This window comes from Aptenodytes forsteri, unplaced genomic scaffold, assembly GCF_000699145.1.
Source record: "Aptenodytes forsteri isolate BGI_AS27 unplaced genomic scaffold, ASM69914v1 Scaffold412, whole genome shotgun sequence".
Lineage (NCBI taxonomy): Eukaryota > Metazoa > Chordata > Aves > Sphenisciformes > Spheniscidae > Aptenodytes > Aptenodytes forsteri.
Window position 1 is genome coordinate 84,403 of NW_008794266.1, and position 23,888 is coordinate 108,290.

The 23,888-nt window shown below is 43.2% G+C and overlaps 1 protein-coding gene across 1 annotated transcript; it reads right to left on the reverse strand.

Moving 5' to 3' along the window:
• Positions 1–6,212: 6,212 nt before the first annotated feature.
• LPL (lipoprotein lipase) lies at positions 6,213–23,882 on the reverse strand (the record flags this gene model as incomplete). The annotated part of the gene is made up of 10 exons (XM_009286350.2): positions 6,213–8,393; positions 9,381–9,485; positions 10,656–10,838; positions 11,651–11,771; positions 12,887–13,129; positions 13,372–13,605; positions 15,532–15,643; positions 16,281–16,460; positions 16,595–16,758; positions 23,834–23,882. Coding segments are annotated over 10 exons (1,437 nt in total), but the record flags the coding sequence as incomplete, so codon positions are not given.
• Positions 23,883–23,888: the final 6 nt, after the last annotated feature.

The window sequence follows — 23,888 nt, forward strand, 5'->3', positions numbered from 1 at the left end:
GGGTTGACTAACAGTAGACAAGCATGTAAAAGTTAATCCTCCCAGCAACACACATACTTAGGAGACCTTGTAGGGAGAAATATGTTCCTGCTTAACAACACTGTGTGTACATCAGCAATGAATACTATAGAAACAGGACACGGAGTGAAGAGGATGTCTCTACAGGATATGGATCCAGCGTCCTCAAGATGCCATCAAGTTGCACAGAGGAAAGTCCAAATAGGAGACTACTGCTATTTCTTTAAATGAACATACAGTGCAATCGACAGAAGATCATTTCACAGGTAGGTCCTCTTATTCTGCTATGTTAGGTGATCAACTCATGGAGGACTTGGAAACACCTATCTTCTTATCTCAATATGGTGCCTTTCCCTCCCCATCTGTGGTGGCTTTTAGACCAAAAGCTGGTGTTAAAGGGAACCTAATAGGAAAGGCAAAAAAATGTTGCAGACTCCTTAGAGAAGTAGCTGATGCAGGTTCATCTCCTAGCTGGCTGGAGGGGGGATAGTCTTGCAAAGGGTAACACACAAATTCACCAGGCTTCTGTGAGGCCACGGGACAGGGAGCCCAGGGGCGTTGGTAGGGGGAAGGATGCTGAATTCTGCAAACTTGGTCAAAAGACAAATGAAAGGAGAAATGGAAAACAGGATTCAGCAGCAAGCTAGTATAAGTTTGGGGAGAAGGTCATAGAGGCTTAGTCATACCTACATAAAGATGTCCAAGCATCTGGTCCAAGCTTGGTAAGGAAATACAAGTTCTCGCTGGTTATTTAAAAGCTACTTTTCAGAGCTCTTTGCCAGCTTGGTTACACTTTGTCTGCAAGAAAATGCTCCCATGTAACTGCAGTTATTGCTACCCCTAAGATGCCCAAGGAAGTCTTGCAGGCAATGGGACTACTACCTTGACAGCTAACAAGGTGCCATCATGGGGATCCTGTCAGAGAATGGCCAAAACCAAACGAAGTGATGGTCAGGGACCAGTTACTCAGAAGAGGTACCACTGAGTAACTGAAATGTCTCACAGAGGGCTGCTTGAGCACTGACAAAAAGCCCCAAATAAACCTTGTATAGAAGGTTTGCCCTCTTGCCCTCCTCTGATGCCTCCCATGCAAATTCAAAATGATGCTTTCAAATGCAGAGGGGGAAAAATGACACCCAATTTTGAATGCAATTGGGTGCTTACGCCTTCCATTAAAAAACATCCAGCCACAAAAATGCCATTGTTTTTATGCTCCAAATTTAAATCTACGTGCATTAAGTAAGGGAGTAAAGTTACTGTCAAAAGAATGTTCCCCAGCATTTCCCTGATTTCTCCCCAGGGTCTTTAAATTCACTGATGTTAAAAGAAAACAAAGAACTACAGCAAGGCACATGAACACAGCTCTATAAATAAAAAAGAAAAGAAGGGAAAAAAAAAAAGCAAGCATCTTCCATTTCTTGAATTGGCCATTGTGTAGGCATTTGCTTACTCGATCACTGCTCTGTGCTCAGGACATTAAGACTGATATTGGAAGTAGTCTTTCTGTCGCACTGAGCCTGGTCTGTGTCTCCTGTCTATGGCCTGGGAAATAAAATCAGAGAGATTAAGATCTGTTTTTTACCCTTGTACTGAAAAACCTTGCAAGCAAAGGGCAAAATTTTGCCAAGATAAACAAGAAAATTTGGCTTAATTTTGTGTCTGGGTTATAAATACATTAAAAGGGGGGAAAAATTAGTCATATATAAATAATAGCTCGATTACATTCAAGACTATGTGGGTGGGTGTTCTGAGTGGAATAATTTGCTAAGGCAGAGCTCTTCTTGCTTTTCCTCTTCCTCTTAATTTATTCTTCTTGCTGAATATGTGCTTCTACTTTTTAACCTTTATTTATAATCTTGTTTTTCATTCTGTAATCTGGGTGATCTTTCTATAATGGGTCTTTATACACTTTTCTTTAGGATTGGTTTGTTATGGACTAAACATTTTTAATAAATTTCAACACACTGTAAAGCACTTAAGTGTATACCTAGCCTCATATGCACACTTCCATTTTCTTGATGTCAGGAGAATGTGTATTTAAAATCAAGGTAATGCTTATCAGCTTTACCATGCTAGTCTTGGTATGGCTGATTTCACTATATTACAGTACAGTACTGTACAAACTGCTGTAACACCAAAGACCCCCTCTTCCCTCTTGCCTCTTCTTAGACATTTCTGCTCTTTCTTTTTGCTTTTTGTTTTGTTTTTGTTTTGATTTCTCTCAAAATTGACACTGACATGTAACATAATGGTCCAAAATTTAGACTTCTGTCAAGCCTCCTGGCTGTTGAACCTCCCTGGTACAGATCAAAAAACCACCTGCTCTAGCTATGCTATTTCCCATTGTGCAGCTTTGCAGGAGTGAGGAATTTAAGAATCAGTGTGACCATGCCTGGTTTCAGAGCAAGACCCAGCAAGGGTCTGGAAGGGGCACACCACCTGAGATATGGGGGTAGCGTGCCACACGGAGCAGTGAGCTGGAGTTACATGAGAGCATCCCTGAGATGGCTCCCATTGCCCATGGGAATGTCTGGCCTGCCAGCAAGAAGGCCAAGGCAAACAGTTGGGTTTGGTTGGGATTGTCTTAATCTCATACCCTCCTACAGGAGCCCCTAGATGTTAAATAAGGTATTATGTACCATGTCTTTCTCTCTCTCTCTTTTGTTTTTCTTTTTAATTTTGATTGGGTGCTATTTACATCACTGCAATTATGCTGTTTGCTCTGGCCCATAGATAAGCAAGTCTGTACCGGCCAGGGGATGCTGGGATTATTTGTGAGAAGTCATCCAGAGCTGGTATTTAACCTAGTGCCTAAGCAGATCATGACCTGACATTGTATGCAGTTGGTTTGGTAACAATGCATAAGAGGAGCAAAGGCAAGAAAGCTTGAGCTGTGCTTTCATTTTAAAACTGGGGTATCATGCCAGGTGTTAGGAAAGCACTCAAGAGCTCACATTGCCAACAAAAAGACTTTTCCCAGCCTCAGTGGGGTTTGGATTAGGCCTCACACTGTGAGAGCAGGGTTTTCCTTTTCACCAGAGCACAAGCCTGGTAGCCCTCTCCTCACATCCAGAGTCAGCCATGGGAGAGGTTTTTAATCCCAAGGGTTAAGGGAGCCTTGTGCAACAGCAACCTCTCAGGCTGTGGGAGGAAACCCCAAAAGCTCCTGAATGCAGCATGCCACAGGAAGGAAGCAAGGGCCTCACCAGAGCCTGAGGACCTGGCAAGGAAACCTTTTGAAGTCTTTTTTTTTAATGCTTCTTTTGAAGACGTGTGGCTATTCTTAGCATCTTTTCAACCTGTTCTAACATGAGAATCTGTTCCTACTGCTCCTAATTTCCATGGAGCTCCTGTGCATACGAAGAAGTGAAGCTGCCATGGCAATCCTCTCTGTTTGAGAGTGTCCTTGTTTCACTACTTAGAAGATTCCAGGTTTACAGCTAATTGTGGGTAAAAAAACCTTTGGTAACTGGAGCAACACAAGACATGTCCTCACTTCCTGGCGCTTTTGAGGACAGACACATGGCCAGCCAGGCTGTCTCACTGCTCACCAAGTGGTTCAACATGGTGGGGTGATGAACAGTAACAGAGACTCTCCAGAGTCATTGGCGAGAGCGAGACTAGTGATATCAGGTTACTTCCCACAGGAAGGGCCTACAATGAAGAACACGGTGTTTATCTGACGTGAATGGTTGGGAGATTACATCATTGGACATACACTGCACCCACACGCTAACACCTGCTACACCCAAAGTGGTCCCTGTTTAGCATCTGCTTTTCTGATGTGGATGCATTGTTCTGGCTGAGCTAACTTGAAATGATTTAGGGAAGCATCCTGAGCATTGCTGAGCAGAGATAGCACCACACACGGATATAAAGGCATTGTTGAGACAAGCTCTACATGGGATGTTCTGCCAAATGGTTCCCTTCCCTTCCTTTTCTCATTTCCTTGTTCTCCTTCAGTCACTGGAGAATGCTAGTCCCTTTATTTGTTTATGTGTAAACTGGTGACATTCCAGACCTGCTACAAAATACATTTAGCTAGAAGACTTTTCTGGAAAGAGGCAGCAAGAGAAGCTGGATATTTCTTTCCTGAATGATGACTTGGTAGCAGTTGGATTAGTCCTTTGGACGTGAGGATTTTAATATTGCTATGTTTGGATTGACAGAGTCAGAATATGGACAGCCCTGCATTTATAGCTGTAAAGAAAAAGGAAAATACTATAGCTACTTTAATTCTTCCCTTTTATTGAAAATTTGTTTTCAGTATCTGTTTTTGACCAGCTTCAGAAACAACACATTTACAATGTCTTGCTCATCCAAAGCAGCAAGCTTCTGACATTTTGTTCACAGCACAGAAAAAAGCAGACACACAACTATATCTGAAGGGAGAAAACCATTTTCCGTAGCTAGTCATCACAGTTTGTGAAGGAAAAAAAAGCATTGGTTTACAAAGATGTGGGATTTATACAGGCCTTCATGATTTCAAGGCTTGTGGAAATCAACCACCCACTTTACAGACAGGGAAAGAGGAATAGTTTTCTCACTGCTGAATCAACTGAGTGCTTTCTCAGCTTTTATAGAGGAACTAATCTTTGACTTCAGATGACAAGCTATTATTCTTGCCCCCTGCAACCTAATGTTTAGAGCGTGTGCTCCCTGATGTGAAACCAGGTACTGCATTTCAGGCATGTATGAAGAATATGGTGCGTCAACAGGGGAGTCAAACCAGCTAATTACCAAACTGCTAATTGAGTATGGAGACACCCACAGACAGCACATTCATTGCTGGTTCCAAAAATTTCTCAGAATGAATATGGAGGAATAAAATCTAGGCACTAGGTACTTGAGTCAGGAATTCCTTGCCTTGCAGGTACATTGGCTGAAATCCTTTTCTTCACCTTTTCTTTCCAGCCAAAAATGGCTCTTTCTGCCTGTTCAAGCCATTGGTTAGCCATGGGACAGCCTATCCCCCCCATAGCCCTCTCTAGAGACAGTTGGCAGGGTGAGCAGGGATCATCACCTTTCCTGATGTAGCTAGGCACTGCAGAGCAAGATGCAAGAGTAACGGGGCCAGGGATGGTTCTGAAGGCTCACAGGGGAGACCTGGGTTCTTGTCCCTGCACCAGAAACTATTTCTCTGCTTTACCTAATAATGTGTTTAGTGTAGTGAGGTTACTGAGGTTTTAAGAGAGTAGCAGTATCATCGTGCTTTTAGGAAATGTGGTCACAGACCTTGTCTTGTACAGCTGTAGGAGTCCTTCCAGTCCCCCAACCCAGCCACTGACACAAGGAAAGCAGCAGTGTTCTTGGAATACCTGCTGCCAGCAGTTCCATGCATTCCCTCTCTGTAGATTGGGTTCCTCCCCTGTCTTCCCTCTCCCATTCATTCCCCCAGGATACTCCCTTCCCCCTTCAGTTCCTCCCCTACCCTCTTTCACCCCTCTCCCTCCATGCATCCTTTGTCTTTGTGTCCATCCATTTTCCATTGCATACCTCCCGCTCTGCTTTCACAAGGAGTGAAGCTCTGCTCCTGTCAGTCTCTTTGACCAAGGAAGAGTATTGGAAGCAGAGTTTCCCAAGCCAACTCAGAGCTGCTCTAAATACTCCTAATATTGTCCCCCACATGCACGTCACTACAACTCTCCTTGATTGGAAGGGGAGCGCCACAATGACCTTGATAAAGCTTTGCTCTGCATCACACACAGCAAACTGTTCTGGTGACAACCACTCTTGAGCTCAGCTGTGCTCACATATGGGTCAAAGTGATTTTTTTCACTGTTACTCCCTGAAGTGGTAGTGGTGGTAAAGGATTGGTAAAGGGTCAGAACATCTCTATTTTTGTACAGCAAGGAGCAGAATCATAGTTCTGACATCTGCCAAAAAAAAAAAAAGAGGAAATTAGCCTTTCAAAGGAAGGGCTTTATTAAAAGGGCATGAAACTTAAAGCCACAAACTGCAGATGACCAGCTACTTCTCTTGTGATGGGGATACTTGCTGGCACATAGTGATTCCCTGATGTCTTGATACAGGAGTTTTGCATTTCCCAAAAGGAAATGGAAAAAAAAAAAATCACGTTGCTTTAAAAAAATCTTACCCCATCTTTTCATCCCAGAATCCAAGTAAAAGGCTGTGGCCTTCACATAAAAGATATACATCAGATTGTTTCATCAAAAGGAAACTAGTGACCTTGGCATCAGTTTGAGAATTTTATTAAAACCATAGGTTTCCATTCTGTACAAAACAGAGGCGCTTTCTTTTAAAAAAAAAAAAAAGTATTAACCACATAGGAAATAATGCACTGTAAGTGGTTTGTTGATAAAAACCTCTCTGAAAGCTATATACAGGATTAATACCACACAACTGTATTAATGTAGAGACTGTCAGCAACTTTAGCAATATATACAAACTACCTTTACACACATAAATATCTTATTTACAGCTAATAAATAACATCCAAAGCTAAATCATGTGTCCTCATGTACAAGAACCTTCACTATTTCGTATCCAAGTTCTGTTATGTGTTTGTATCTGATCCTGTATTAAGAGCACACCTGTTCAGACACTTTATTTCCAAAGAACTTGACTCTTAAGAGAAAATGGCAACAAAATGTGAAGTCTATAGGGAATAAATCATTCTATTTATTTTTAGAGGTCTCAAATGCAGTGGCTCAACACTCAACCCCACCCTCAGTGACTCACCATATCTCTGCTGTAGTTTAAAGGTTAGGAAATCAAATGTGAGCAATTTCAGAGTTATTAATATTCCAAGATATTGCACTGTTTAAGACTTTTATCCCCAAATATACTAGCAGCCACAGCTGGAAAAAAAAAAAAACCACCAAACTGTGCACATAAATGCATACATGTTGGTTTTGCTTTCAAGATGGGATGATATTGGAGAAATCACCACCTCCACACTGTCTTGCACATGCAGGAAAAGACTACAGAAAAACAGCATCAATAGCTCACATTACACTTCTCCAAGTGTCTACCTTCAAGACCTTCTGCCTCCCCAGTATTTTGTTTATCTTCTAGAAAGCTCAAAGAGGGCTACTGAACCTTTCAGAGCACTAGAAAAATTACATGCTACTTAAAATGGGGAAGCAGAATGCCTTCAATATATCTATTTTTGGCAACTTGCAGCATATCTAATTCAAGTGTTTTTCAGAGCATTCATTCTTGTGCATCACACAATCAGGCTCCTTTTAACTGTCACAGCTCCTGCTCCTTGCTGAATTCCACCTCATGTCAGAAAATGAAGCAGCTCCTAGGATCTAGCACTGTATCACAGCCAAGCAACAAACCAAGGTGGGTCACCGGCAGTCACAATTCCAGTACAGGGAAGCATAAGCACGCTTGTCACCTGTCAAGTAGATTCATTTGCACTGAAGACTGCATACAGCAGCCATAACATTTGGTGTCAAAGAGCAGAGAAACTGTCTGTTTTGGCATACAGCATGCAAGCAAGTGGTGGGAAAAAAAAGAAAAAAAAAAATCTGTTTCCTGCAGTTTCTGGTAGTTCAATTCCTTTGCAGTTCCTTACTCACACAATGTTGGAGGCTAGATGGTTTCATTTTCAAGGAATGAAAGCACAGAAGAAAAGTTGAATGTCTGCACAGGGCACTAGTATTGCTGTCTTCTCCTACAACTGCTAGATATTCCAGGGTAAGCCACATAGAACTATATAGCTTAACAGATCACACCTATTGCTAAGCAGCACTGGCATCTACCCCCAGTAAAACACATTCATAACCACAAGAATTCATCCCCATATTAAGTCAGTCCCTGACACCTTTTAGTAATACACACAGCAAAGGTGTTTTTTCACATGAGAAACCTACTCATTTGCTAAACACACACTTGAAGACAATGAACTCCAGCCACTGAACTGTCTGAAAATTCAGTTAGCCAAGCCGGAAAAAAACCTGTCCAGTTTCAAAAGACTCCTGAAAAGAAAGAAAAGCCAGGTACAGGGCTTTGCTTCTTTTCAATAAATACTAGAAAATTGCTATAGAGGATTTGATGTCAAGAAACCTTGTCACAAGGCACCATGATTAAGCAAAATTACTTATTCCTTCCCAGCACTCAAGCCTTTGGCAAGTTGTTTCGTGAGTTTTTTTGTTTTTAACTATTTGGATAATGTATTTTTATGGTTAGTAACTTTGTATGCTGAGACCTCCTTACAAGAAGTCTCCTAAGATAGCTAGGAATAGCAGGCAAAAAGCCAGCAGCAGATAAATATTTCTATATATTTATTTCTGAACATCCAGTCCATGGGGATGAACAGACTCTCCTCCCCAGTGTGGAAAATCTTCATTCTTGTCACTTAATCAGATTCATGAGCAGAATTTTCTTTAGAGGCATTCTTGGCACTGTGGGGAGAAAAAAAAAGACAGATAAGGTGAAGAGGAAGAAATAAGATACTTGCTCCTTTTTGTCTTATTTTTGAGACTTAAGATTAAAAAAATACTACTTAACAGGAAAATAAATTACGTGCTCAGGCTTTTTCCGGCTGCTGCTTTGTTTTACATGTAGATACACACACAGAGCTCTCAAGGCCTCCCCAGGTCATTGCCCTGAAGTGAAGGTCAGCACACATGCCTTTTTATGCACAACTAGATCTCAGTCTAGAAGTGTCCCCATGAGATCTTTCACACACAGCAGTTGCACTAAAATAAATATAACCACTTCTCCAGCTCAAACTTTAGTGGATAAAGTCCAAATAAATCTGGCCCCACATTTCAAAGTTTACTCTGGGTCAGAAAAATTACTGATCAAAAAATTAAAGTGCACTAAGGGCTATTAAACAAAGACTCAATCTCTGATCCAAATCAGAGATGCAAGTCTCAGGAAGTCACTCACCTGGCAGTTGCCAGCAGAAAGCAGTGTGCCAGGGAGGGCACCTGCATATGCCTGCTCAGTTTCTGTACCAGGCTCTGAATCTGCTGCTGGCCAGTGAGGAGAGAGGGCTCTGGACTGACTCAGTATGGATGTCTGGATGTTCTTCAATTAAGGGTAAAATGTAGGGCATCTTTAGATAGAGGCACGCTTTCCTCTGTGTTAGTGTCTTGTCTGTAAACCCTCTCTAACAGTCATTTATACTTGGCCACCGTGTGAATGTGAGAGCCAGTGACTTGTACTTGCTTTTCAGACATGCTAACAACCACACAAGGAGATGGTTAGCAGAGAACCAAATTAAGCTGCCAAAGCTGCCATAAGCAAGCCCCAGGTTAGTCTGAGTTGTGACGCTTCTGAAGCCTTGAGAAGACTAGTGCACAAGTCAACTAAATCAGGGAGTTTTGTTAGATCCTCCTACTATCACTCAAGTTTCCCAACCCAAAAACAGTGATCACTCATACCCTCCTCTCTTCCTGTTGACAGGCTGCTCCAAGCATTTCACGAATATTGCTGCCTCTTCTCCTTTACTGAGACGTGAGGTGCCATCTCGAGAACAGAACACCACCCTGTGGAATAAGTATTGGACAATCACATGACTGAGCCAGACATCTCTTTTTAACCTTAGGAATAGGACTGGTGCTTGGAAGCAGTCTTTATACTCTGTCATGTGCAGCAGTACTACTTTACAAGCCTGTGAGAAAATTATTTTTAAAAAAAGAATTCTGGGACAAAAGAAACACTGTGCAAGAAAAACTAGTAAATGCATTATGCATTGACCTCAAACTGTAGCCATAACTTTGGTCCTTTGTATAAAATCTTCTTGTGGCTAAGAGAGCAGAAGCTCTATATCAAAGTCTCTTGGATCTTTATTTACACCAGTCCTTGTGTGACTTTTGTCAGGCGAATGATCTTGGAAGAAAGCATTACTCCCCCAAATGTCTGCAAACAAAGTAGGTTGCCCATTCCAGCAAACCTGAGCAGTTGCTTTTCTATTTATCAGCAGTTTCCCCACCCCTATATTTGTTCAGCTCTGATAACTGTTCTCTGATAAAATGACTGCCTTGTTTATTCAAAGGAGGAACATATTATTCACAATACTGCACATACGACATGCATACTGTCCCGGGTCCATTTTCTGCTAAGAGATGTCATGCCTAGTGAATATGAGTATTCCAAAAGATTCAGGTCAAGCAGTTCTGTTCAGACTTTGCTGTTTTAACATTCATGCATTAGCAGTGTCCTGCAACAGTCATGTTTCAGTTTTCACCCACCATTCAAGTATTCCCAACTCCTAAGAAAATCCAGCTTAACGAAGCAATGATTTCTTGTGCAAACGCACTTTTGTAAGCATTTCAAAAACCTCCTTCTAAGCATGCTCTTCACAAGAAAACTTGTGCAAATGTCCAGCAAGAGAAAGGAGGAGGAGAACTGCAAATACAATCAGAGATGCTGGTTCATGGAGATCCTCTCCTGCATATTATAACTAACCTGAGGCACATGAGAGTGGTATGCAAATGAATTATGTGGGAGTAAAACTACAGATTGCAGATCCCAGTGGAAGCAAACAACTGAACCTGGCTGATATAAATGCTGGTTTGGTGCCACCGGAGCACTAATTATCAGTGCTGCACCCATTTGTAACTGCTTTCCATGTTTTGTCCTGCTCCGAGATACCAGGAATCAGGAAACATTGTCAATTAAAACTAATACAGCTTATAACAATCAAAACAAGTTACTTTTTCTGAGTTTCTCCTGACTTCACTCTGACCCTCTGGATGTCAAACGTAAAAGGAGTCCACCAGTCTGACCAGCTGAAGAAGGTGTCTTTCTCCCACTGCAGCTTCAGCATAAGCAGGTCACCAATATCCACTTCTGCATAAATCAGGAAGGAGAAGGTCTTGTTTGAGGAGACTTCAGGCCTGTGGGGAGAGAAATAAGGAAAAAAAACAAAAAACGGAACTGTTGGACAGATAAAGAAAATTAAGGGGAAACACAGAACCAGGACTTTCCTTCAAAGAAAGAAGCAACCTTCTCCATAGTTCTAATGGATGGAATAAGGAAAAAAAACCACCTTAAGCTTTTGTAGAGGCAAAAGGAAAAGCTTTCTGCAGCAAGGCTGGTAAACCCTGGGACAGACTGCCAGGCAAGGGGTGTCTTCTCCAGTGCTGGTGGCTCTCAGAGAAGCCAGACAAGCACCAGCCAGGAACAGTTTAGGTTCCTCAGAGTAGAAAACAGACTTTGGTGCTTTCCAGACCCATTCCCTGCCAGCCCAGGTGCAGGGATGTAATCACAGACTTCTGCTTATTTGCAGAGCTGTGGAAGCAAATCCCATGTCTCCCTCAGCTTCTGCACCAAGGCCTTCAGACCCATCAGACAATTAACTCCAGGTTGCAGTCTGCTTTTAAGGAGCTTTAACACAGCTGGAACATGGCATAAAGATAGTGAAAAGAGAAGAAAACAAGAACCTGCCACACCAGAAAAATTCTTATTAGGCTGAGCCACAAGTCAGGCTTCACATTTCCATGTTTCAGATCTCTTAACAAGAACAGCTCCTATAGAGCTTAGATCATTAGCTTCAGCAGTGGATGCATCCCCTTGATCAAGGACAAGAGCAGATTCTGGGACCCTGTAAGATTCCTGTAGCTAGAGCTAGAACAAGTTCATCAGCTGGAGCTTTAGCAGATTTAGGTAGACTCAATAGTACATTGCAGTTGTTTCTGTAGCTACTCACAGTGTGAAACCAATGTTCTCACTCTCATCTAGAGTGCCATAGAGAGAGATCAGGAATGGCTGGTTTGTCTTGGTCATATTAGTCTTTCCAAAGAAATGGATCTTGACCTGGTAATGAAAGACTGGAAGAACACAAAAAAGGCTATTAGGAAAAAACTCAACCTCCAAAGAGACTGCTGGTGACAAAACCACCCAAAAACCCCCATGTAAATCCTAGGCTGAAATACGCCAACATCACTAAACTGAGGAGGTTAGTTCCCTGCAGGTATCCAGGGAACTATTTTTGTGAGGAGGTAAAGATTAGGATGCAAGGGAATCACAATTAAAAAACACCTTTGCAGTTCTTGCAACTAAACTCTGCATTTTAAGTTGACTGCCACTGTAATAATCCCAAAGTCTGCAGTATCGCCTTCAAACCCGTTATAAATGTGTAAGACTTGCTGTCCTTGACTTGAAACAAGTAAGCTGTGCTCTCCTCATACAGGAGCCTTGGTGAAAAAATTCAACCCACTGACACTGCATATTAAGCACTAAATGCCAACAAAACACTAGTCTTGCAGCTGTTCTAACACCGCAGGAATGTGCCCTCTGATCGCTGGTCTGTCACACAATGAGCATACCATGTGGCACAGTCAAAGCTAGGGAAGAAGAAAAAAGTAGTAAAATAAAACTCAGAAGCTATTTTCCCAGCTGAAAGTCTTCCAGTTCTTCCTGGCAATGTCCTTCTCAGACCTACCACTGTGGCAATGGGAATCAAGAAGTGCTGTGATATTTTAATGAGGGCTTGTGCTCCTCTGGCAAAGGCATTATGAAAAGCACAAGTCTGATGGTTGCACATCTTTAAAGAAGTTGATCATCAGGCTGAGCTCCGCTGATTATTTTCCCAGCAGTAGGACAAATTCATTTGGATGAAAAATACTGAAAAAATCTGGAAGACTCAGTTGTTCCAAGTGACCAGGCCGCAGAGAAAGTCTTTTTAATTTTGCTACTTGGAAACTTGTTACAGAATACCTTCATTTTTATAGTCTACCCCCCACCTCCACACCTTGAGTAAGATGACACTGTTTTTCTGAGACTGCACTTTAGCTTGTGCTCAACGGTAAACTGCAGGCAAGCTTCACCTCTGCTCGCCACAGGCAGCAAAGCAGCAATATTGTCACCTGCAGCATGCACCCACCCTGACACGCAGCTGAGCAAAAGTACCAGTCTTGCTCTCCAGTAAGCAAGCAGGACCTACCTTTATAGGGCATCTGAGCACGGGTCTTCAAGTACATTTTGGTGTTTCTCTTTGTTCTCACTCTGTTGACCTTGTAACCCAAATTGTTGCAGCGATTCTTCCGGCAGCTAAGGCAGAGACCCTTCTCAAAGGCTTCCTTTGTGTTGCAGCGGTAGGCCATGCTGGGCTTTTCTTCATAGAGGAGGGAGTCAATGAAGAGGTGGATGGATCGTTCATGAGAACATTTCACCAGCTGATCCACATCTTGAAAGAAAGAAAGTGTGTACTATGTATACACACATGCATACAATGACATAAACCCCTAAGCAATGCTGTCAACAGGTACAATCTGCTATGCCAGAGCTGGGCTTTACAGGGTGACTTTTAAAAGCACTTAAAAGAACAAGTTCCTGTGCCTCTCGAAGAAATCTTTGCTTGCAAGAAACCTGCATGCTATTGAAGATCTCCCTTTGGATGTTATACCGCTTGTTTCACAGCAGCCTCACCTGCAAAGCCTTTTTCAGCAATCAGACGGAGTGCTTCTCCCAACTTGCAACCTGGCTGGAAACCTCCACCATTAGGATAAATATCAATGTGTCCAACAGGCTTCTGGATCCCAATGCTGCGGTCTGGAGAGCCTCGAGTGTAGGTGTGTAGGACATCCACAAAGTCAGCATCATCCGGGGAGAGGCGGGTGAGGGCATCGGCATACTCAAAGGTAGGACCAGCTGGATCCAGCCCTTTATGGGGCAAAGCACAAAGAAAAACTGAAATTGTCTGCCAGAGACACTGACAGTGATAACAAATGCCAAACTCAGCTACTAGATTGGGCTGGAGCATTGCATATGGTATCAGTGTCACTGCAGACATTACAGCAAGATCATTTAAGTAGCATTCATGTATACAGGAGAATCAATACACTGCCCTGAAATGCTGTCACTGTTTAAAAATAAGGTATATGTAAACATATGTAAAGAAGCCCAGATAACTTCCTCACAGCTGTAGCATTTCCAGCGGATGGAAGAAACAAGCTAGTAAATATTTTCTCAATGTCTTCCTCTTGTCAAGAAACAGAGGAATTGTAAAACTTCTATTTGAAGTGTCTGAAGTGTGGAAAATGTCTTGCTGCTTACTCCCTGCTAGGGGAACAAGTGGGAAACGTAAATGAGAGCTTCACTGTCTACCCACTGCCTAAGGGGAAGGAGGTTATTATGGTAAACTGTCAAGCTGCAGCAACGCTGACATTAAAAACACCCAGAATTATTCTGCCAGTGAACAAGTACTATCTCTTGAATCCAGACAATTACTTGAGAGATGGCTGAAGGCAGAGCTGAAGGGACATGTCTCTTCTGCAGCCCTCAGCTGGGGACAGGCACCTGGGTCACCCACCCCTGGTTAGCCTTACCCAGTCTGACCTGCCTCCCCTTGCTGTGAGGACTTCAGGGACCACATCCCATCGCTCCCTGTGCTTAAAGGTGATGCTGCTTTCCCAGGGAAAGGTTCATCTTGGGCACCGAGGGCAACCGTGAGGGCATAACAGAGGGCTACTGGTATTTGAGTGATTTGGCAGCCTCAGTGAAAGCAACAAAGCTGCAGCTGAAAGGAAGGGTAGAGGGACTAGTGCTTTGGCCTCCTGATTTTAATCTGCCACCTCTCAGGAGTTAGCCTTTCCTGATGCGACTGCTCCATAGCCCACCCCCCAGCATGCCTGTGGATCTGGGATCACAGCCAGGCTCAGGTGAAAGGGCAAAGGGTGCCAGGAGGAAGGAAGCTAGGCTCCCATTTGAACGCAGCTCCCAAGCTCTCTCAGCAGCGAAGACACCACAGATGAGTGATTTTCTTAGCCTCATTTGCTGATGTTGGCATTTCCTTTGTCACCGAAATCAGTGCTAGGGGGTCAGCCCTCCAGGTGCTGGGCTATAAACCAGCCCCTGAATGGCCATGCACTCTGCCTTGTCTAGCACACTTCTCAGCCTCCAAAAATCACCCTAAGCAGACATTTAAGCATGCATAGGAACAGGGCAAGCAGATATATATACTTCCCTCCCCTTCCCAAAACTTTCCCAGTATTATTTTCAGCCTAGAATATTACTTGAGCCTGTGAGGATTAATTTTTTTTTTTAGTAACCCACAGTGGATCTCTTCTGATTATCTGTCCAGTCTCCCTTTGAGCCCATATAAACTTCTTGCATCCACAGCATCCCACAAAGAGCTCTGCAGATACTACATCCAGTGCAGGAGGATCTACCTCCTGGGTTTTTTAACAGCTCCCACCAGCTGCAAGGGATGATCGCCTGGATGAAGACAATCAGCTGAAGTTCTTGTGCTGCAAGAGATACTGTGACCTTCTCCAAGCCATGGAATTGGCCAGTCTCTATCACATGCCCCCCTACTAGTCTCTTTTCATGGCCAATTAATCCCTGCCTACTCACTCATCTCTTGTGCAGAGGCAGATCAAGGCTTCTCACCCACCACCTTTGTTGTTCTTTTCTGAACCTTTTCCATTCTATTACAGGAATATCAGCCCTGCTGATTCAATAAAGAATGAACACATAACCTAAGTACTGCCAACAAACAACAGTTATTCTGGTGATTTTCCAGAGGAACGTAATATTTCAGCATGGAGGAGACGGGACTCTCCACTCTACAACCACAGGTTTTCTTACCAGTAATTCTGTTCACCTTCTTCTTGGTCAGGCTCCCAGCAATCCCAGCAGCATGAGCACCTAGACTGTACCCCAGCAAGTGGACATTGTTGAGAGGATAATTGAATTGCTCCTGCAGAAGAAAGTAATTTGTTTAAAGTTTGAAGTCAAATGGGAAAACATCAGAAGACACAAGGGGAAATGTTTTGTAAACACTGAGATTTCTCTTTGAGCCATGAATAATAGAAGAAATACTAAATACAATCAACATAACTTTTTGCCATACTAGGTCACCTGAGTTAACTAACTTAAGGCAAAAGGCTAAGCAGAGAGGAATGCAGAATGAAGGACAGAACACAGGGCTGTGTATTATATCGAAGGTTTTCAGCCACCCTCTCCCCACCAGTTTCTGGATCTCCTAAGTATTTCCCAAAGGCAGGGCAGACTTCTGTTTCCCAAAGGCTGGCTACCGTATAATATATAGGAACCTGTCTTTCACAGCTACCTCTCACAGAGCCTTCAGAAATACTGTGGACTCACAGGGCTCCACAGACCACAAGGCAAAGTTTCCAGAATGCACTATAAAAAGCCTCCTTGTGTAAAAGATAACCATTAAATTAAAGCTGGGGTTTTACCAGTCCAGCGAAAGTACTGTCTGCAACAGCTTAACTCCATCTACCCAACAGGAGATTATTAACACAGCTGCATCATTGTACATAATGTCCTAGGAGACACAACAGCAATGTGAGACATGTGACTACATGTCTTACCTCCATCCAGTCAATAAACATAGCAACATCCTTCCCCACCAGCTTAGTGTATGCAGCGGACACTGGGTAGTGCTGCTGCGCTCGAATTAGCCAGTCCACCACAATGACGTTTGAATCAGGTTCTCTCTTGTACAGAGCATCCACCAGCTTCGGGACCCAACTTTCATACATTCCTGTGACCTGTTGGGGTTTTTTTTAATTAAAAAAGGAGACATCTTAATATTATCTGTGGTGTATAGACACCTCAGCTGACATATCTAACACAGTTTATCAGGAATATGGTTAAAGGGGAGATTCCTCCACTTTCTTCTTACCGTCCACCCATGGATCACCACAAAGGTTTTACTGGTATGGTTGAAGTTGCACTGTGCCAGGCTGTCCACCTGCCCAGGGACCAGGTAGCAGACATCCTCGTTGGGCTCTGCAGGTGTCCGTAAGGAAAACTTGCTCTCAATTCCCTCAAAATTGGTCTCAGCTTCTGCTATGCAAGAGCACAGGAAACATACAGCAGTGTTTTAGGAGTATTAGGACAAACAGTTCAGAAGTCATAGGTACGATGTTGGAGAGGTATCAGGAACAGTCAAGAAACGGGACGTGTGTTTTTCATTTCCTACAGCACTCCTTTTGTGCCACAGCGGCCATGTAAAGAGGAAATCAAAGGGTGAAAATTGCTCCCCTTCCAAGGTCCTGCTAAAACAGTGAGAATCCAGCCAGCTGTCAGAGAGGTATTAATTCCTTTTAGGAGTCAGTATTTTCCCCATTACATTATTAACAGGAAACCTGTGAATTACCACAGCAGTGCAGAAAACTGCACAGGAAAGTCATAGACAGCACATGCAGGAAAGCAGCAAGTTCCTACCATACTATTACATATTTTGGTGGTGCATCTTCCACATCACTTCATCAATAATCACTGCCTAACAAGGCTCTTTATAGCACCCAGTAGCTGCAGTGCATTAAAAAGAAGAGCTGCAAAGTCACCACTGTTTTACAAAATGCTAGTTTTAACTTTCTACCAACAAAGAAAAACAGCAGGTGAGAAGATCAGACACCCATTAAGGAAACTGAACTAGCAAAGCAGAAGCCTGTATTTTGAAGGCGGTATTTTTTCAGACCATCTGATAAGCAACGCTGCAGAAAAAATCTTCCTCTGCCTGATGCTATTTTGAATCCAGGGTAGAGGGGGGGGATGTGAAGATCACATACTGGTGGTAACAAAGCATGTGATGGCCTGAAAAGATCACTTCTTAGAGAACTCCCTCCAGCTTCCAGCTTCAAAACCTAAGTTTTCCTTTCTGCCAAGGCAGCGAAGCGACTTTAGGCTTCATGCTCACTACTTCCTTTGTCTAGGAAGAAACTTAAATGCCTCCTCTTTTTACATCTGATTCAACACTTAAAAGTACCTCTATATCCAGCAGACCCTATAACTAACTGTGGACTTAAATGCCAAAGCTTTTTGAAAACCAGGCCCTACTTTGGCAACTTGCATTTAACAAATATTGATTGCCTGTTTTCCAAGCGCAGCTGAACTCAGGCCCACTCTGTCCCGCTCAGTGTTGGGTTTCCTGGCATCATGACCACCAAGCTTTCACAAACTCCTAAACACACATTAATGAATGGCTCCAGGTCACCTTAGGGAATGCAAAGGGACACAGTGAAGACCTCATGCCAGACACGCAAAACAAATTTCCACTCTCCTCCTTTTTCCCATTGCAGAAGAGGTTTTCTGTGGTAACTGGTACATTTGCATTTCTCCATAAAGTTGTGCTGCATCACTCTGAGGTGATGAATAATGAACTACTCATTTTTTTCCTAAAACTTAGTTTTTCTGGTCTTCTCATTCAAGCTACCATGCTCAGCAGGGCACTGACTTATGCCCGACCTCACTCAGCCCTCAGGTAGCTGTAATAAAGTCTAGGAGGCTCCTGCTGTGCTTGGAGGGCCACAGAAATGAGGGTCTAACCTCTTGCATGAGGTGTAAAACCAGCACACAGGCTGGCAACAAATGCTCACGTACAAGCCTCGGAGAGACTGCTGTCATCTGCAATCAACGGCTTAACATTGCCTGAGTTCATCAGGACTTCTCACCTGCTGAAAACAAGTCACATGCAGGGAAGTAACAAGAACTGTTCACTGAACAGAGGCAGTGCTCAGCTTTAGGTTTTGACCTTGACTATGTTAGGCTGGCTAGCTAATCCAGGATAATTACACTGAGGGCCCTCTTCCTGCCTCCTTCCCCCTAAAGAAGTGATAAAGTTTATGGAAAACACCTTCCTCCAAACCAGTAGAAGTATTCACATAATGGTGACTATAGTCTATAAGACTTTACCTACTGAAAGCAAAATTTACCAAACTAACTAAATGCTGATCTTTCTCAGAAGTTGCCCCTTTTTTATACTTTCGCACATTCAAAACTTCATTTTCTCACCAACTGAGAGTACAAAACCCCTTTCTGAAACAAATCTTTAGACTTAAACTATTTACTTTTTGGCCAGAAAAAGAAAAGTCCCAAAGGCTGATTGGTTAAATACCAACTATAACTTTTCACTCAGCAGTGAATCAGTAAAACCTTGAAAGGACCAAGAACAGCTTTCAGCTGTAAGGCACACAATGCAGAGACTTTCAATTAGGTATATTCCTGCCCAGCACAGGAAGGCGAACAAAAATAGTCCACCTGCTCACTAGTTAATAGTGCTTCCTTTCATACTTAGATATCATTTCCCTTCTGAATTAAACCTGACTGATAATCATCCAAAATCTAAACTAAATTGATATCCTGTCTTGTAGTGTGTTTTCAATCAAACACATGCAAGAATTTGCGTAAGTTCAGACCGCATCTCTTTTGGAAATAAGCTTGTAATAGACTAAATTCACAATTCTAAGTGCACCGTACTTAAAGGTGCACTTTTCTAACTGCACCAAACTTAGAAAGATTGCAGTACAGTGGCATCTACCACTGAAGATGTGCAAAGTGCTTCACAAATATTCGTGTGTTCCAGCCTAAAAATCTTTGGGTAGGATTTAAGGACATAGGTGCACTGAGATGCAGTCACCACCAGGAAAGCAGCAGCTGCAAAGCAACTGCCTGTGAGTTAGGGAAATGGCAAAAGGCCACTCTGCTCATTTAGCTATGTTGTATGAGGAATTAGAAAGTCAGAAGAAGTTATTGTTAGTATCTTTTATGCTCACAAGAAGTGTCACATTGTCTAATGTAGACATATGCTCAGTTCTCAGCAGCAAGATACACTCTGGATGAGAGAAGTATGTGCAGTAGGGTTTGTTACAGACTTCTTAATGACATGCTCATTAAGAAGCTACCCTCAAAAGTTGCCCGAGTTTGACTTTGCAAATTCTGTATGGCTCAGAGCATAAGATAAGTTGTCTGCACCTCATGTTGTGCTGCACACATGCTGCAGTACCACCTCACCTCCCACCTTCTACAGATTACAATTTAGAAATACAGTACATACATACGTGATAGTACGTACACACTCACCACACATACTGACATCTGTATGTACCATGCTTTAAAACTGCAGCAGAGAAGCTACAAAGCACATCACTTCAGAAAACTAGCATTTCCCACTTCTACTTTTGTACCTCAAAGTATCTTGGTCTATTTAAAAAAAATGATTCAGAACCAAACTTTGTCATACATAGACTTTTGTCACAGATCTTTTCCTCATAGATTTAAAGTGAGAAGTCTCCTTGAATCATGTCCTAACTGAGCTAGTCAAACAGTTGGGTCTCATTCTTACAGCCTTACACAAAGCCAAAGAAATGCAGAGACAGTCAACGTACACACTCACCACTGGTTAGTTAATGATGTGTTTTAACCCAAATTAATTAAACCAGGGAAAACCCAGAAATGGGGAGTCTTCAGCATGTTTCTGAAAGGTGGATAGAAATTTACCTGAATTTGCATCAGGTTTTACATAATGTAGATACAGAAATTGGATATAAAGACATTTATGTGTATCCGTACTGGGACACTGAAGTAGTTTTTAGTGACAAGAATGCAAGCCCATTTCTAAACAAGGCCTTGAAGAGAAGCAGACCTGGAGGTAAAAATGTGTAGACAAAACAAATCCACGCTTTTGCTAAAAATCACACTTTCCCAGGCTTAGTTCAGCAGAGGTATAAAGGCATGTGTTCTGTACTGCAAAAGCTTCCAGGCACACAGCTGCAAATACAAGCCCCTGTTACAAAATAAAGTTTTCTGGCCACTGCTATGTGCTTACAGTTAGCAAGGTAACCTACAAAGGGATTATTTAGGGAACTGGAAAAGGGAGTGGAATTAAGCCACCAATTTCAGACCTGAGCTGGCTTTTCTAACAGCCTACAGGCTGCGTTGCCAGGCTCCATCGTTCTATCATGCTCTGCAAACTTTCTGATGCTTTTCTTACACCTCTACTTACATAATCTCAGTTTTCATGTTTTAAAAAAAGCTGTCCTGTATGTCAAGGTATAGAGAATATTGTAGAACTCAGAAAAAAGTACAAAAAAAAAGCTTAGAAACTGGGAAAAGTCAGTAGTTTCATTTTCCTGTTTAAAGCTTATGACACTTTGGACATGCAATTTGTGAAACTCCATTCAGTTAGGGATTCCTATCAATTTTGAAAGCATCCCACTGACTTTGAGCATTCTGACACAGTACAAATACAAGTTTACACACTAATCAAGAGAATTCAGATTCAAATTTCCTTCATGGGATGCCCAAGGTGACCTGGCAACTGATTTTCATGAAGGAAACTGTTCATCACTGGTCAGCTGGGTGGAGAACGTGAGTTTTGAGGAAGTAACAGCATCTGGAATATTAATCAAAAGTTAAAGTGCCCACATCAGACACAGGATGCCAAATACGATAATAAAGCATTTGCCAGAATCAGTGCACCTGAACTATGGTTTTAAAAAGGGAATCTTTGATAAACAACAGTTTCCTAGCGTTATGTACACAGAAATGGAAATACTATTAGCTAGGTGCAAAGATCATTAGAAATTATACTGCTAGACTGTATAAACTCGAACCCACACAAGACATGCACACACACACATGTATAGCAGCAAACATCTGCACATAACATCATTTACATAACCAGCTGGAGTTAACTGGACTAACTCTTCCCCCAGCTGATAACCAGTATTAGGATCATCCATTAATCAGTCATACTGAACTCCTAAATGAGTTCTGCAGCAAACTCGTTGTCAGCTGTAATAAAGGGGCTGTATCACTGAAATTGTTATTGTTTAGTTTGATCTACACTATAAACTGAAAGCAGACCACTGTGTGTTGCTATCCCATGAAACCTACCCCACAAGTCAGGTTATTGTTTAACTTTGCTGTAAAGAAATTACAGCTTCAAGTTTAGTTGTGTCTTCCTTAATGGCAGAGCCCTGAGAGTATGTTCTCCTTCACTTCTGAGGCAGAGTCAATGGAAAGAGCAACACCTCTGAAAAGCAACTGGGCCCAAGTTCAGATGCTGAGCAGGGACCTCCCAGCTCAAGTCCTGCAGCTGGCAAAACAAGGGCAAACTGCTGTTCTCGCACTGTGCACATGGGTGCTCGCCCCTCTCCAAGGCACTCCCTGTCAAATAGATCCTTACGCAGCTGCAGCTGGGAGGCTTGTAACTCAATCCAGCAGAGCTCTTGCCATCCATCAGTCCCTCTGGGATATCTGGAATTAGCCCAAAACAATAAATGCAATCACTGTCAGACTTTGGAGTAATATGGAGGAAAGGATGCATGAGAAAGCCGTACCATGCAAGTACTTCCTGCACAGAAGAGATTCCAGCAAACTTTTAGGAGTGCTAGTGCTCATGCTATTCTCCAGCACACTTTTGATGCCTGACAGTCTCACCTCTGCGCCTTCTCAGAAATGCATTGTTTCTGGAAAGGCAATGCCACATCTGCCCTGGTAGGTCCATCCCAAACACAGCCATAGCAAAAGCCAGCAGCTCACATCACACAGTGTAAATCTGCTGTAACCCCTGACTCTGGATTTATGCTGGTAAAAACAAGAAATCAGAATGTACTCCTAGAAATGCTTTTATCTTTTCCTGGAAAACCAATGTTATCTTCACCTAGAATATCTTTTTCTATGTTGTTTATTAAATACTCTGGATTCCTGGAGGGCTGGATCATGTATTTTCCATGGTTTCAAAACATCTTTTTACATGTGGTGTGCCAGAAATAGCGTGGGACTGAAGGCTTGGATAGCTTTAGGATGATCGCACAACCTGTTTTCATATAACCTGTTTCTAAGGAGAAATAATGTAATCATTAGTAAGTCTGTGGCAAATCAGTTCCTACAGGGATGAAAGCTTGCTCCGTGAAGATAGTTATTTTACTGTATGAAACTTGGATACTGTGATGAAAACTGCTTTTGATTGCCTCTGATGGCACAAGATTCAAAGCAAGAATACATTCCTTTAGCTGTGCCCTAGCACCCCATCCTCTTACTTTTGAATACTTCCCTTCAGCTTCCTTGTACACAAAGGAAATAACAAAGGCATCCACAGTGAAAAAAGCAGCAGTTTCCATATTCCATTTTAGTATCACACAGTAGCTCTAAGAACTACAGCCACATTTTCTTCTAAGGCTGTGGACTTTAAAGATAGACATTATGTGTGGGAGATTAGTGTAAGAAAGTGACAAGACACTGCTAACTTAAGTTTGACAAGTAGTGGTCTCCTAAAACTAGTCTTTTTGCTCATGAAAGCTGCAACCATATTGTGATTAACCGAGAGAGCATTCGTAAACACCTAATAGTGAACATTCACACATGTTCCACCTTCCCTAGCCTGTAGGGTGCCTATGCACAAATGCAGGTACTATAGGTGTAGTGTAAGCAGTCATATATGTATATACAGACACTGTGAGAGTATATCCCGCTGTTCACTTTTTCCCTAATGGATTCTGCTGCATTAAAGGCATTAACTACAACCCAAACACATTACGATGACACTGATTAAACTCAGCCTTGCCTTAGACAATTCAGACCAAGAACGGTAGGAAGTTAGGATGCAGGGCTCCCATGGGACGGGTGAGTCCCATGCACAACGGAGGGCCCTGGCCCTGCAGGGAGCCGAGGAACCCTACCGTGCTGCTACCGCTGTGCCAATCCACCTCCGGCAAGGGATTCGTGGAAGCCACCTTGCTCCGGGGGAAAAACACATCCCAAACCTCCACATCCCCTGCCATCGGCCCGGCAGGTTGTGCCTGCGCTCCGGGCAAGGAACTGGCTCCGGGTGTCCTAACAGGATGCAGGTCCCCCCAGCATTGCTCTCCAGAGCCTTCCGAGGCCACCCCACGCCACCCAGGTCCCGCAGCAACCCCAGCACCCCGGGAGAGCCTTGCAAAGCTAAGCTGCAAACTCCCCTTTCCCGCCATGCCAGCGACATCTCCCTTGCACGCCCCCCCCCCTCAAATGCAACAGGCATGCCTGGCAACTCCCCTGCACCTCCCGCCCCGTGCGTGCTCCGGACTCTGTCCAGGCTACCCCCGCACCGCCCAGCGCCCCCCCCCCGCCCCCCCGCCCCGGGCCGGGGACTTACCGCCGGCGGCGGCCGGAGGCGCGAGGCGCGCAGCCCGCCCGCGCAGGCGGGGGGG